Raw genomic sequence first — 14616 nt, 5'->3', positions numbered from 1 at the left:
TCTACTCTTCTGCCTTCAAATGTCACAGTCTAAATTGACATTAAAACTGACCAATCGTATGATAGAAAATATATATTTTTGTTAAGCATAAATAACCTTAGTAAAGCATACAAAGTACTTTATACTTAAACATTTACATTTTTTTACAATATAACTTTACATAAATTACACTAAGTTTATCAAACGTTAAGTCTATTGCTTGTAAAGGTAGGAATGTATTTACACAGTTAATACTCAATCCACTTTTAATCGCAGTGCTACAAATATCACCCTGTGGATCACTTGTCACGGTGCAGTAGATTAGAGCCCATCCGGTTTTAAGGCGGTATCTTCTTTATCGACTGGAGGAGGTTGTAGTGGTACTTTGACACTAGAACCTTGCGTTAAATATCCTGCCGTTGTTGGTGTTCCCGCTAAAACAGAAGTAGAGAAAATGTTGCTGGTTTTATAAAAGTTACTGCATTACCTGTAAGATAACCGGAAATAGGAGTGCTCGAAATAAACAAATCGTGTTTCTGGTCTCTGTACTCGGCCCAAATGGTGCTTTTTTCGAGTATAGTGGAAACGCGTTCGCCGTAGAGCAAACTACGGCTCATCGACTTGAGGGCTTTGACGATTTGAGCTTTCGTCATAGCGGGATTATCGATAATCTCTAGTCGTCCCTCTAACAATGTCAACAAGAATTGCACAAAGTCAACATCTAAAGCCTGTTTCACTAGTTGATCTTGATTGTTTGAAAATAAACGATTCAGTGCTTCACAGGCTACTGCTATCATATCTTTTCTTACTTGCATTGCCTGCTTCAGAGGATGCATACATTCAGTCTGCGCAATAGCAGCAACACAAATCTAAAAACCATCATTTTGTACCAAATAAAATAATTCATGTTATCGCAACTTACGCTGCTATTTGACAGCGAATTCAGTATAAGAATAGCTGATTTTGGAACTATTGTTTGCCTTACGTTTGATCCCATTTGTCTGAATAATCTGGGAATATGGCCCATCGATGGTACCAAATCCAATAGGGCCGGTTGTGCTTGTAATAATGAACAGAGAGCGGTTGTTCCAATTTCCAATAGTTCAGTCTGCAACGCACCAAATCTCTATACGTTGTAATTTTAAACGTCAGAAGCAAATTTTAAATTTAATTCTTCCTTTAATTTTTTTATTTCTTCATTACTTACTAATTAAATTTATTTCAATTTTCTGTAGCTACTTATTTATTAAATTAAGTAAGACTTACGTTTGGTTTTTCCTTAGCCATCAGTGTTAAACAAGTTTCCATCAGCTCCGACAAAAATTCTTTGGGTTTTCTCAGAGTCCATGCAGGGTTAGCGATGAAAATTCTCAAATAAACCCCACCAACAATAAATTCATTTGGAGTTGCAAAGTTCGTTAGACCATTCGCGTCTGGCATTTTCCATGTCGCTGCCGCGTTAGTACTTTGAGCATTTTGGTGTCTGAAAACCACAAACATAAATATCCACTTTTCAGGATCTTATACGATACTCACTCTCTTCTTAATCTGGCAACAGTTGTGCACACACGATCCTTAGCGTCTTGATCCCAGATTAGTTCTGGATGTTCGTGTGCCGATTCGAACATATTAACTGAAGCTTCGGGACTGTCTCGCATGGCATCCGCGAAGATAGGTGGCAAGAAAGTGCCCAAACACAGTCTTACTTTAGGTCCTACCAATTTATCGGAACTCATTCGTGCCAACAACTCGGCGCAGGACAACCGTATTTGTGCACTAGTTGAATTGCAAAACAGATCCAGCAAGTAAATGACGGCGCCTTTACTGAGCGCCTCCTTGACTATTTTGGTTGTTGACATCAAGGCATAGAGAGTGTCCAAAATTTGGGGTTGTGAATCTTGAATGGTGTATAAGACCAGGAGTAAATAACCCAGTACTTCAGTAGCGGCAATGTCGTTGATGCATTCGTTATTCCTAGTTACTACTGATATTACGCCGAGTGCTCCTTTCTGTATTGGACTGTGAGTAACATTAAGTAAACCAAATAATAAACGGAAGTATCCGATACACTGCATCTCTACTGATGCGTTGTTTTTTATCACATTTGTTAAAGCCTCCAAAGCCATCACAGAATGTTTTAATCTATCTTCTATGGTAACGGAGTACGCTATATTGACTAAATTGAGGAGGTATTCCGATTGTTCGGAAAGGAAGGTTAAAAGATCCATTGTAAAATTTTTGGCATTCTGTAAATAAAAAAATACTTTGATTATTTTTTAGAACAGAGCAAAATAATTTCCTATTGGCGAGTTCAGCTATCAGTGAGACATCTGGTGTAAACTGTATGAACTAATTATAAGACATACTCAAGCCGGTGGCTATTCAAGTGGTTTGTGTTTTTAAAACAAAACGACGGTTTAATTAAAATGTAATAAGATTCGTAGCTTTTTTGTTATTTCAATAAATATGTATACGTGGGGTTAAATTTACAATTTACCTGAATAGGATACGTTGGTTGTTGATTGTATATTCTGATAAAAATACCACCTATTCGTAGTTCATCAGAATGTGCGGAGTACGTGAACTCTGTTCCTATACTCAGATCCAAATCTCCTCTACCACTGCGTTGTGTTTCCAGAAAATCTGTAAGTTCTGCTCGCGTTCCGTTGTCCCAAACTAAATATGGAGTTTCGCTGTTGCTGTTCAAAGTCTTGAGGATCTAAAATAAATCACGATTATACAGATAAAAAAAGTATTAATATTGAAACTTTATTATTTATCTGTGATACAAATCTGGTAACTTACCTCCTCCGGTTTGTCATCACCCAATTGGTTCGCCAAGAAACCAGTCAAAAGCGACTCCAATATCCCCCTCGTTAAATTATTGAGGGGCGGTGCATCTTCTCCGGGAATGTAACCTCCGAGAGCAGCACAGGCCTTGACGGCTTCTTTGGCCAATCTATTGCTTACTTCCTGTTGATTAGCCTCTTCAGTACGTTCGACTCCCCCTTCATCAAGCGTAAAGTCATAATTGAACATGAAGAGCAAAAGATGCCACAACGCTCCCGATTTGATCAGTTCCAACTGAAGAATGGAATCGATAGCTAGAGCACTTACACATTCGGTAGCGACTGAGCATAGTTTTGTTAAATGCTGAAAATACAAATTGGTGACGCTCTTCTACACATAAACTCGGAAGTGTACCTTAAAGTAAAGTATTCTACACAGATCTTTTACAAGTTGTTTCAAATCGATCATCCGTTCGCGACAAGCAGGGAATTGAGCTGCGACGCTGAAACACTTGGTGATATGAGTACAAACTAAAACTGCAGTATCGGTTGCTTTTGAGGATTTGTTCAAAACATTTACACATCTTGTGTAGGCTTCCAACAACACCTGCAATTACAAGGTGAGCTCAAATGTTTATGTTTACAAACGAATACCTATACTTCTAAACCGTTTTCTCTTCTCAGTTCTTCGGCATTTAGAGCTGAACAATGTACGGTATGGTATGCTAGTTCACTAGCTGCGGCAAGCAATGGGGCACTCTTTGAAAACAATTGATCATCCGCTGTTTCCATTTTGATTGTCTTGATCAACTGCGGATAACCAGCGTACTTGTATGGTTGTAATTCTAGAAACATAAAAAAATACAATACTTTTGTTTACTGATGTGGAGGCTGAATTTACCTTCTGAATATCTGTGGAACAAGATGCTCTGAGTTTGTAAAACCAAAACAATATTGTGAGGATTGGGACCATCTGTCGTCCAAACGCTTCTACTACACAGAAACTCGTATGCCTTGTTAACTTCTTCAAAGCGTTCCTACGATAAAACATTTTAAACTCTAGCCTAACAAAATCTTAACATCTAACTTACTCTGCCATCAGGATTCTTGTCTGGATGAAATTGTTGAGCTAATTTGTAATAAGCTTTACGAACAACTGCCTCTTCGTGAAACGTTCCATTCAGGCCTAGACTTTTGTACGCTTCCTCGACTGTCATGGCTGGCGGCTTCTTTTCAACTTCAGATTTCCAAGCATCGAGCACATCTTTCAGTAGTTTCACCTGAACAAAAATAAAATTAATTGATGAACTCGAACATGACGACATAATTACAGGATCGGGAATAGGCCAATCTGGAAACTTGGTCGTATCGCAAAGGTGGCGCAAGTAGAAAATGTTGCAGAACAATTCTCGTTCCAGTTGTGGATATCGAACGGCTGGAATAGGTATGTAATGGTACCGTGCCATCGTATGACTGCGCAGTCTTGGGGTGAAGTCCGCTATGTGCCCAGCAATTTTTTCGATCAACATTCTCCTAAAAAGAAACAAGTTAATCGACTGTCACTTTATAGAAAAACATCCCTTTCAACCTCATTTCAGAACTCCATATTGCTTCAGGTGTATCAAATTCACCAAGGAAGATTTGGGCGAATTTTTCTGAGCCATGGTTTTCCAAGTAGTTTACCATAGCTTCGGGTAATAACTGACCCAATATACTTCTTTGCATTATGTCCGACGTAGCCTACAATCAACGTTTAACAATATTTACGTGCTGGGCAATCATATTTGGTACACACCTCGTCTGACTTGAAAGCTTGCTTCATGTGTGTGAGTTGCAAAAATCGCGCAATCGGTAAAACATTGCTTCCTGTGTACATCAGGATGAAGTAGAAAACGCCTGTCAGATATACCTTGGACATTTCAGGATTATCACGCATAACTTCACACAGCAGAGTCGCAACTTTTTCTACAAGAATCGGATCAAAGGTTAACAACAGCTGAACAATGTGAGATAGACTGGTCGCTTCAGAGAGTAGGCGTTTCACTTTGGGCAACGGTCTGATTATTGCGTCGTCCGCATCTCTACTTGGGTAGTACTCGCACATTCGAATAAGAATATTCAAGATATACGTGGCCAATTCACTTTCATTTAGTACTGGAGTGCCTTTTGCTAGCAAACACCATTTAAGTTGTGGTAGTTGAGAAACGGTTTTCCAGCTATCCAAACCCATTGCCCAACATCTGGTTCGGTGGTTTATCACATTTTTCTTAAACAAGTCTTTCATCTGCAAATGTTATTTTTAAATGTAACGTGTGTGACTGAAATTTGCGTGTAGAAACCTCCTGAAAACTGACAGGTCCGTTTCTGCCCGTTTCTTCAGTATTGTAGTACCATTCTTTCTCTTGAACTAATTGCATTCCAGGTCCAGCCTCAATAACATTAGTTTGAGTGGGAATGACGGCCCTTGAAGTGTGCATATGTGCCAAAGTCATTAAATCTACCAGGGTGCGGACTCCTCCCGATTCTAGAATATCTCTCACGTTTCGATGGTGTAAAATTATCTTGTTTATAAACATAACCAGACGGTCACGTTCCATTTTATCGACGCACTAGTTCATTCGATTTTAGTTATTTTAAAGAAAAAATTGTTACGACACTTACTCTCTCAAGCATTCCAACGATATACTTGGTGTCACTGAATGGACCTATGTCTTCATAGTATCTCCCATAAACTATAGACATAGCCTGAAGGCACATGCACTTCATTTCAACTTTAGTTGTTAACAAAAATCTATGATATAAATCATTGAAAAATTCATACGACCTTCGGATGGGCGAATCGTCTTTGTGGTCGTCCATTTCTAAGAGCAATCTGAGATAATAGTCACCAATTTTGACTTCGTCTGCAAGACATTGATAATGTAGCTCAAATTCTTGATGATTCCATGCGACCAAAGCTGATCCTGCCAACTCGCGATCAGAAGCAAAGGTTCTCACTTCGTTGTCTAAGGCACTTCTTAATTCTTCCCTAGTCTAAAACAGAATCAAATAGAATTCAAATCATTCAGACTGCAATTAAATTTTACTTTGTGGTTCCAGATCAAATTTGGAAGAGCATGATCCTGACTGAATTTCCAGTAAAATAAAATCCAATTTGATTCGGCTTTAATTCTCTCGCGGCGTTTCCGTAAAACTATTGGCCGTTCCTTGATTTTTTCCTTTCTTTCAATTGTAATTCCGACGCGAGCGCCCCAATGCTGTAACGCCAAATTTGTATAATGCTCAACTCGCTTCTCGACGTTTTTCAATTGTCTTTCAACGGCGGCCCAATTAGGGTTTTTCTTCGATTTGTTCGCATGATCTTGTGCCATTTTTAAATTATCCCGGTGATTGAGTAACTCTTGTTCCATAGCCTGTTCAGGAACTTTGTCTTCAGAATCGAGAAATGATATCAAACCAGTTGGCTGATAAACAGAAAAAATTGATGCATTTGTTTCAACGATACTCAAATCATCACCATTATTCGTTTAAGCAGTCCCATAGCTGTGGGGTTTCCGGTAATCCAAAGGCCAACCAAATGTCGGGACAGCTGACGATGCGTAAGTAGGCGACCGTCAGAACCCTGAGTGTATAAAGCCGCAAGGAGATGACGTGGTAAGGCGCCTTCGGCTAAAGCTAAATTTTGCATTCGTGCAGCAACTTCAGCTTCACCTTCTTCAATAAGGGCACGCATGACTAAGCCGGCACCTTTTACGATTGCCATCGACGGGTGCTGTAAATATAAAACATATAAAAATATATTATGACAAATATTGACTTCTTTATAATCTCGTTTTACCTGAAACAGTCTAAATAACATTCTTCCACGATCAGATACCATTTCTAACAGCACATCAAAGTGCTTTCCGTCTGTAGTTTCGCTGTACGGAACACAAAGAGCGAAAGTTAAAACGTCCAACATGGCAGAGACTATCAGAGCTCCTGTGCCTTGAGCCTGTAATTTTAAGCGACAATTGGTACACATTATTAGGTACTCGTACTACAAAAATCACATTTTTTGTATACTTTAAGAGCAGTGTTGTTCGTTTCCAAAAAGCGATGAATTTTACGAAAATCGTCGGATTTTCATTATTTTTTTTACATGTATCGTGTATTATTTGTACATAGTAAAAAATACTTATCTAAGTTTAATAAAAATACACATATTACAAAACACCAAAGGTAGAGGGGTATTATTCTTTTCCACTTGACCACTTGCCTCTTTCAAGTAATTATGTATTGTTTCTTAAATTGTTTGAAAAATAGAACATGTATTAAAACATCCTGTGAAATCAGGATTAACCGGACCCTCCCATACACGATTGAAGTCAAATATGTATTCAGAAAACCTTTGCATTCATTGTATATGGACAAAATTGTCTCGTTGTGTGACAGCGCAGGATCACACAAGGCGAAACCACAGTTAACAACAGGGTAGTCCCTCATCTACATCAGACCTTCCCCCGATCTTTTTCAGAAGTTGCAACATGATTAGGTAGAAAACATTTCAATAATGTTTACTTTCACGAGTTCATTCCATTCTACACACTCAATATCAGGGACATTGATAACCGTCCGACAGATGGTATATTCATCAATAACAATCGTGATCACGGTTCAAATTACAATAATTAATTTGTGATATAATCAATATTTGTACAAATGAACGCAAATTGTAATATGTACGACTCAATCTAACATACCCTCTGAAGTTATCCAACAGCTAGTGGATCGTAAGGGAAAAGGTTAAAAAACATTTTTAGGAGTACCTACATTGCAACGCTCAATGAATTAATCAATATAGAAAAAATATAAAGAAAATTTAAATGTTGAATTCGAGATTATTTTCTGTACTTATTAAATTGTCGGAAAAGCCGAATGTTTCTGTATTCAACATGTGTTTCCTGCGCATTTGTTTTAGTTATGTCTCACTGATAATTCAAGTTATCTTGAAAAAAAAAAAAAAATCGGCAGGGACACCACAATGCCCATGTGGCTTGGCATTAACTAATGTCTTAAGGATTTTGACGGTGTAAAAACTTTAATTTTTCTTATTTTTTTTTTACTGATTATTATGTGCTATTTCTATTAATACTAATGAAACTACATCCAATATGTTTATATACCGGGGGTTATGGAAGTCCACGTAATAAATTAAATCACCAATAGGACTCGTTAAAATAATTTTTTTTTTATTTATCATTTTTTCCGCAAAATTCTTCCAAAGAGAGTTAAAATTAAATATAATTTGAACCCTAAAATTCATACCCGTTCATTACATCTATTGATAAGCACAAAAAAGAATTACAAAATACTCGAATGAAAAACAGTAAAAACAGTGATCATTCTTTCTTCAATAAACTGGAAAGTTTTTACCGCACAAAAATATTTTCACTCACTCTTTCGTTTCAATTGATCCCAAGAGCGAAGTGTCAAATTAGGGGTTAGAAAAATGTAAAACAAAAATATTCGATTAAAAAAATATGCAAAAAATGTTTATTTTAAAGAGTTCTATTGGTGATTAAATTTATTACGTAGTCTTCCATAACACCCTGTATTTATCACCGGGACTTCCAGACGAACATTTTGTTTATGGACTCGAAACATTTGCGACGTCAAAAAATCGACTTTCTTTTTGAAACATTTTCGTAACAACTCAACTTATTAATACGATAAAGTAAGAACGGTGAATTTCGTGGTATCGCTTCACAGTACACAGCCGCTTTATGATTGTCTCATCGCAGTTGGCGCTGAAAACCATACAAATGTTGGATGTGCCGCAAGCCTCGCAATGAAGACAGACAGATTTCCGGCCGTAAAAACTACCGCCAGTATCGCCACCTACCGGCGATACTAGTCTGACTCATGTTATGAGGCTTGGGGCACATTCAACTACGCCACCAATGCCACCTGCGATGGGACAATCATTTATAATAACTCTGTATTATTTGAAATACATACTAAAATATACCGTGCGATCAACAATTATTTAGATCAAAGAAGGCTTTGGATTTTGAAACGTATTTCCAAATATAGACTTTCAGATGCTCTGGATGCACGGAAGTATTTTGGGTTGCATATACCTATTTCAATTTAAATTTGGAACTTTTTACAGAAACTCGATCAAACAGGCAACAGCGCCGTATGTTCATTCTCCGTTATAGAAAACACCACTACGAAAAATCTGAGACTGTCAAAGTCATAGCCGCCCCTTATCTAAGAATTGTTGATCGCCCGGTACATCTGCAAGTATGAAGTAAAGATATAAAAACTATGCACTGACATCACATTATTTCCAGTGATGAATTTCATTTAACTTTATGAGTTATAATCGGAAGAGATAAATTCATACGTCCAAGAACTGTAGAAATAACATCTAACATTTCTAGCATTTCCATTTTTCCAGACCATATGTTTATATAGCGTGTTATGGACTGTTCACGTAATAAATTTAATCACCAATAGAACGCTTTACAATACATAATTTTTTTACATTTTTCTAACCCCTAATTGGACACTTCGCTCATGGGATAATCATCTTTTCCGTTTTGATCTGGAAGCCAAACAGACTTCGGTCTTAGCTTCTATTTTGCGTAATAATAATAATAATAATAATTGAAACGAAAGTGTGAGTGAAAATGTTTTTGTGCGGTAAGACTATACAGTTTTTTGAAGAAAGAACGATCGCTGTTCTAATACTACTTAACAGTTTTTACTGTTTTTCATTCGAGTATTTTAATCGAGTAATTTTTTTTTTCGTGCTTCGTTATCAATGGCTGTGTAAGCACATGAGCGGGTATGAATTTTAGGGTTCAAATTATTTTTAATTTTAACTCTGGAAGAATTTGCGAAGAAAATGATAAGTAAAAAAAAGTTTATTTTAACGAGTCCTATTGGTGGTTAAATTTAGTACGTGGACTTACATAACACCCGGTATATCGTGTAAAAGTACCGTGTGAGCAACAAGTACTGAATGAGTTGGCAATAAATTCTGGTGATTTTTGGTGACTTTTATGTCATGTTCCAACGAGAAAACCATTTTATTAATAAAAGATTACAAAAACCAAGACGTTTAAATTTGAAATGTATACCAGCTGTCAATAATATCAATAAAACAAACCGAAATAGGTAAAATTCAGTCTTGATAATTTTATGTAAATTTTTTTTTGCCAACTGAAACAGTTATTGTTGCTCCCCCTGTATAATGCAATGTTCCAAAAAAAATTACGCACGACAGTTCGTGAAAAGCCTTCTTGCTTGTATTTCAGGTAATCATAATTGAAAACACAGTTACAACTACACAATTATTTAAATGAAATTTCCTTAACCGTAATTTTGGAAATCCCTGTTTTACCATTTGCAATGTTTTTTAAATAATTTAAAACAATTAGTTATTCAATTCCACAAATAGTACTTTTGTTTTGTAAACGTTTTCTTCTGTTTAACAGTACTAAGGTAAATGGCAGATATCCTAACGCAGAAAGGTAGAATACTTACTATGTGGGTAGTCCACATATTTAATAGATTTTCCAAAAATGCTTTGGTTTGAAGTAATGACGATTTATTCAGTTGTTCTTGTCTAAGGTCATAGTCATCATGCATGGGATGCATCAGTGCACAAATCATATCTATTGCTGCATGAGTTAATCCAAAATCATTCCTTTTTAGTGCATTAACAACTTTATGTCCTATTGCTTCTCTGAAACTGAATTGACGAATATATAAGATTTCGTCTAAATTTCAGTCGGCAGTATTACCCTGGTAATGTAGTAAAAGCTGCGTAACCGACTTTACTGGCGGCAAGTCTTCTTAAAGCATGAAACTGTGCTTCAAGTTCAATTGAGGGTATTGTTTTTTGATCCCCCTCTTTTTGTACGAGTGACTGAAGAGCTCCAGTTATTAATTTCTCCTTATTTTCCGAAAATATACCCTGTAACAAATATTTACATTATATTGCTATCTAAATTGTTTGCTTCAAATTTTTTAACTCACATCTTGGGTAACACTGTACAGAAGTCCGCTATAAGGAACGTTTGCGTTGAATCGTCTGACACATTCAAAAAATGATCTTCTGGGGGGAGGGTTTTGCAAGAATTTAACATGTATACTTTCTGCTTCTTCCTCCACTGGCAAGTGCAGAGGACCCAAACGTAAACCTCTTTCAGTTGGCACCATAGCAACGTGAACGTCTCTATTTCCAGAAGCTCTGACTCCGTCTAGCAAAGAAGCTAGAAGAGAATCTCTACAAAGGCAAAAACAACGCATGTAGCAACAAACTTAAAGTAAGGTAAATTAGTCCTCACCGATCTGTTGCAGTATAGGTTCTGACAAGACCATTTATGTACTCGATATTAAACAATTGAGGATTGCTAGTGTCCCGTATTAAAGCGAAGATGTCACTTAATGGTCGAAGTGTACAGATACTGTATGTCTGCGGATCTCTCTCCAATATACAGGTCTCTGAAAGACAAAGTGTTCTCCGCATAGGCTCCGCATGTCTAGCTTTGTGTACTTTATACACAGGGAATTCCGACACAGACGTAAGATGTTCATCATCACTATAAAATTCTTTTGTTAATCACACGACTTCCAAAATTTGTATACTACGACCATTTAACTGAACAACTCATAAATAAAATGCAAATAAATGAACACATCCATACAATTTAACACTTCAATCACATTCATTCATCACAATCAAAATTCATGGTTCATACATTTTAATATGATGAAAATGTTTATTTCTGTTTTATCTCAGTTTGTTGATTACTTCTATTCATCTTGATTTATAGCATGTATCTTCTTTTAATTTATTAAAAATTATTTGGAAGTTTTGAAAACTTATTTTTTCTTTATAAACTGCTATCAATACTTTTACCTGTACTTTCCAAATCTTTGAAGTTGAAAATCCTCTAAAGTAATTGGAGTACTCAGTACTTTGATTGTGAGACCTAAATTTTGACTTGCACTTTCAAGCATTTTTACTTTTATTTCTTCAAAGTTAACTGCTTGGAACAAGTGCAATCTTCCAAAACCTCCATACACTATTACAAATGCTCCTGAAATTATGAATTATTATAACAACATATCCTCCAAGTCATTTTCTTTCTATTTTATAAAATAGAAATTGTTTAAGATATATGTAATTATAAGTAGAAAAAATACCTGGATAATCGGATATGGTGCAAATTCCTTCAAAATCTTTAAAACAGTAACTAGCTAGAACATGATTTGTTGCTGGATCAAGTTGATCAAGAGAGTATGGTGTTACTTCTAAGACTATAGGCAGTCGAACATCTGACCAATGATGCTTGTATGCATGGTATCGCTAAAAATATCCAGTTCAAAACTATCATATTTCATTACAAAATAAAGTACTTACTAACATGAAATTTTTATGATATAAGTAATTTGAGACATCAGATAAAACAACCACATTCTGTATCAACACAAATAAAAATTACTTACTAAAACTTCCTTTGGCTTCTCTGCAAAACTATGCCTGAATTTTAACGCTTCTGTCATCAACTGTGCCCTGTGCTCAGTTGAAAATTTCATGTGGTCTATTTTCCGTTCTTTCTTCATAGTTATCACAAATTCACTAGGAGTATTCCCTGCGCTTTTCTGAGGTTGCAGTGATATAAAATCACTATATGCCCATCTGTTTGTCACCTCCAGCGTTGACGGATTATAGGTGGTAATTCCCATTGTGCCCACAGAGAATATTCTTTTATACCTAAAACGATACATTAATTTTTCTACAGAACAGAATAACTGCATTCTTACTTTCCCTTCCAGGAGTGTTTTGTAACAAAAAAGCATGCAACATCTTGATTATCTTTAATGGGCATCATTTTTCATCTCCTAAAACAGAGAGAATTTGTTAATGACGTAGAAATTGTTGACGTTTCACATAAATTTTATCCGGCAGTTTTTACATAAGTACATACGAAATATATATCTTGTTCAGGCGTGGGTCAGTAAAAACAATAATATTTATAAGACACTGTGACTTTCGTCTTCATGAGACATTGCTTGGGGGGTGTCAGCTGTATAAATGTCAGAATCATAGAAAACCGTCAAAATAAAATGTCAAAATCAAGTCACTTGCTATGTCAAAGCTACTATTTAAAAATTACCGCGAAAAGTTATATAACCAAGATTACGTTTTTTTTTTCAAATTGTATTATAAACCACCTATCGATTATCATAAATAAGCGGCTACGTTATCAGCGTTGACCGTTATACTTGAAACTGAAAGTTTCTCAGGTTACATTAGTGACATGTTGGTTGCATATCTCGTAATTAAGGACTATTTAAAAACATTTAAAAATATTGTTTAATATTAAGAATCTAATAAATATGTGATACATTTTTGTTTTCTTTAAATCACATAATTATATTATATGCATTGTACATTGTCTTATCTCTGTCGGAGCTATTATTACTATCCACTGCTACTAGGAATACCTACAAGTAGTACAAGTACAAATTAAAACGATGTAGCAGAATTATTTGGTAAGGTCTAGGAATAAAGTATGATCAAATAATCAAAATTCAGTTGGTGTTGTGTTGTGTACTTGTAGTCTGTTGATCTGATGAAGTTGACAAAAGCAAGACAATTTTCTACATGAAGGTCCAGTTGCGGCCGTTGAAAACTCAGACACTTTGACAACGCCAAACTTTTAGCTTTGTAAATGGTATTGAAAGTGACGTTTCTCTCGCAATGGCTCTTATACTCACACCGTCCCTCAGTCAAACACATTTTTGCAAATCAGATAATTGCGGCATTTCAAAAGTTACGCGCGATTCTGACCTAATATGTCAAATACTGACACTGACTTTATAATCCTTGATGACAATCCTGTTTACGCTAATCAAATTTCGGAATTTATACAGAGTGTTTAAATCTTTCCTGTCTGAGATTTCAACGGCCGCAACTGTACAAGTAAGGTCACTAAATCAACACACTACGTGTGCGTTGATTTAATGACCTTAGGTACAAGTGCATTCACTTTTGTTTTAGACCAGAGTAGGCTATGGAAATTTGGCGAGTTGTATGGTAAGACTGTGGCTGAATGACAATATACATCATCTATAATATTTGAGGTTACACTTTCTTGTCAAAATTCATGACCATGTAGCCAAGCATTATCATTTTCCAATTAACTACATAATTTCGAGGACTCAATAATGTGTGTATTTAGTGATAAATGTAAATATTGCACAAATTTAAAACTAATTTACCTTAATACTTAATTGTCAAATTTGACACTGGCAGTTCGAACAATTTTGATTTTGTTATTTTGACATAGCCCCGATACCAACATTTAAAAAAATTAAAATAGCCTACTCTGGTCTAAAACAAAAATGAATGTATAATATCTTTACGTTTGTCGTTATTTCACAGGTAGTAGGTAGTGAACAAACAAAATAATAGCAGTATAGCGTATTGCATCGTAAAAATAATACATAATAATAAATATCAATACTGTTCATTTTTTAATCCTGTAGAAAAAGTCAGGCAGCCCAATATACCTTGAGTTTTTTATTTTACTGAACATAGGATTCATGGATCTGTAAGTTTGGTTGCCTATTTCAGATGAATTGACTTGTCCATTTTAGAACTGAACATAGATAGCCATTTTACATTGTTTGTTCAGCGAAATAAAAAACGCAGTATATACGGGTCATTATAAATGATTGTCTCATCGCAGCAGGCGTTGGTAATGTAGTGAATGTGCCGCAAGCTTTATAACATGAGTGAGACTAGCATCGCCGATAGGTAGCGCTGCTGGCGGTAGTGTAA

General features: G+C 35.9%; 1 protein-coding gene across 1 annotated transcript; it reads right to left on the bottom strand.

Annotated features, from left to right (window-relative positions):
• Positions 1–57: 57 nt before the first annotated feature.
• Positions 58–12917, bottom strand: Rme-8 (receptor mediated endocytosis 8). The gene is made up of 28 exons (XM_069037072.1): positions 12758–12917; positions 12594–12671; positions 12276–12543; positions 11973–12135; positions 11686–11866; positions 11111–11365; positions 10800–11049; positions 10565–10737; positions 10305–10512; positions 6607–6762; positions 6286–6540; positions 5855–6232; positions 5430–5801; positions 5108–5377; positions 4564–5052; positions 4357–4508; positions 4100–4301; positions 3860–4048; positions 3670–3805; positions 3429–3613; positions 3184–3375; positions 2785–3132; positions 2477–2698; positions 1516–2225; positions 1246–1462; positions 902–1087; positions 467–848; positions 58–413 (listed from the first exon to the last, which is right to left on the bottom strand). The coding sequence occupies exons 2-28, from the start codon at positions 12659–12661 to the stop codon at positions 301–303; spliced, it is 6720 nt and encodes a 2239-aa protein (XP_068893173.1). The 5' UTR covers positions 12662–12671; positions 12758–12917; the 3' UTR covers positions 58–300.
• Between the last annotated feature and the right edge of the window lie 1699 nt (positions 12918–14616).

The sequence above is a fragment of the Tenebrio molitor genome, chromosome 2 (genome assembly GCF_963966145.1).
Source record: "Tenebrio molitor chromosome 2, icTenMoli1.1, whole genome shotgun sequence".
NCBI classification, from domain to species: domain Eukaryota; kingdom Metazoa; phylum Arthropoda; class Insecta; order Coleoptera; family Tenebrionidae; genus Tenebrio; species Tenebrio molitor.
The sequence above is the reverse complement of the archived record's forward strand: the minus strand, read 5'-3'. Positions and strand labels throughout refer to the sequence as shown.

What these genes read in the sequence shown, in the direction of transcription:
- Rme-8 (XM_069037072.1), bottom strand. Translation starts at nt 12,661, where the DNA reads ATGATGCCCATTAAAGATAATCAAGATGTTGCATGCTTTTTTGTTACA. An exon ending in CAAAGATTTGGAAAGTACAG is followed by an intron (nt 11,366 to 11,685) that starts GTAAAAGTATTG and finishes AGAATTTTATAG; the next exon opens with TGATGATGAACATCTTACGT. An exon ending in GTGATGACAAACCGGAGGAG is followed by an intron (nt 2,699 to 2,784) that starts GTAAGTTACCAG and finishes GATTTATTTTAG; the next exon opens with ATCCTCAAGACTTTGAACAG.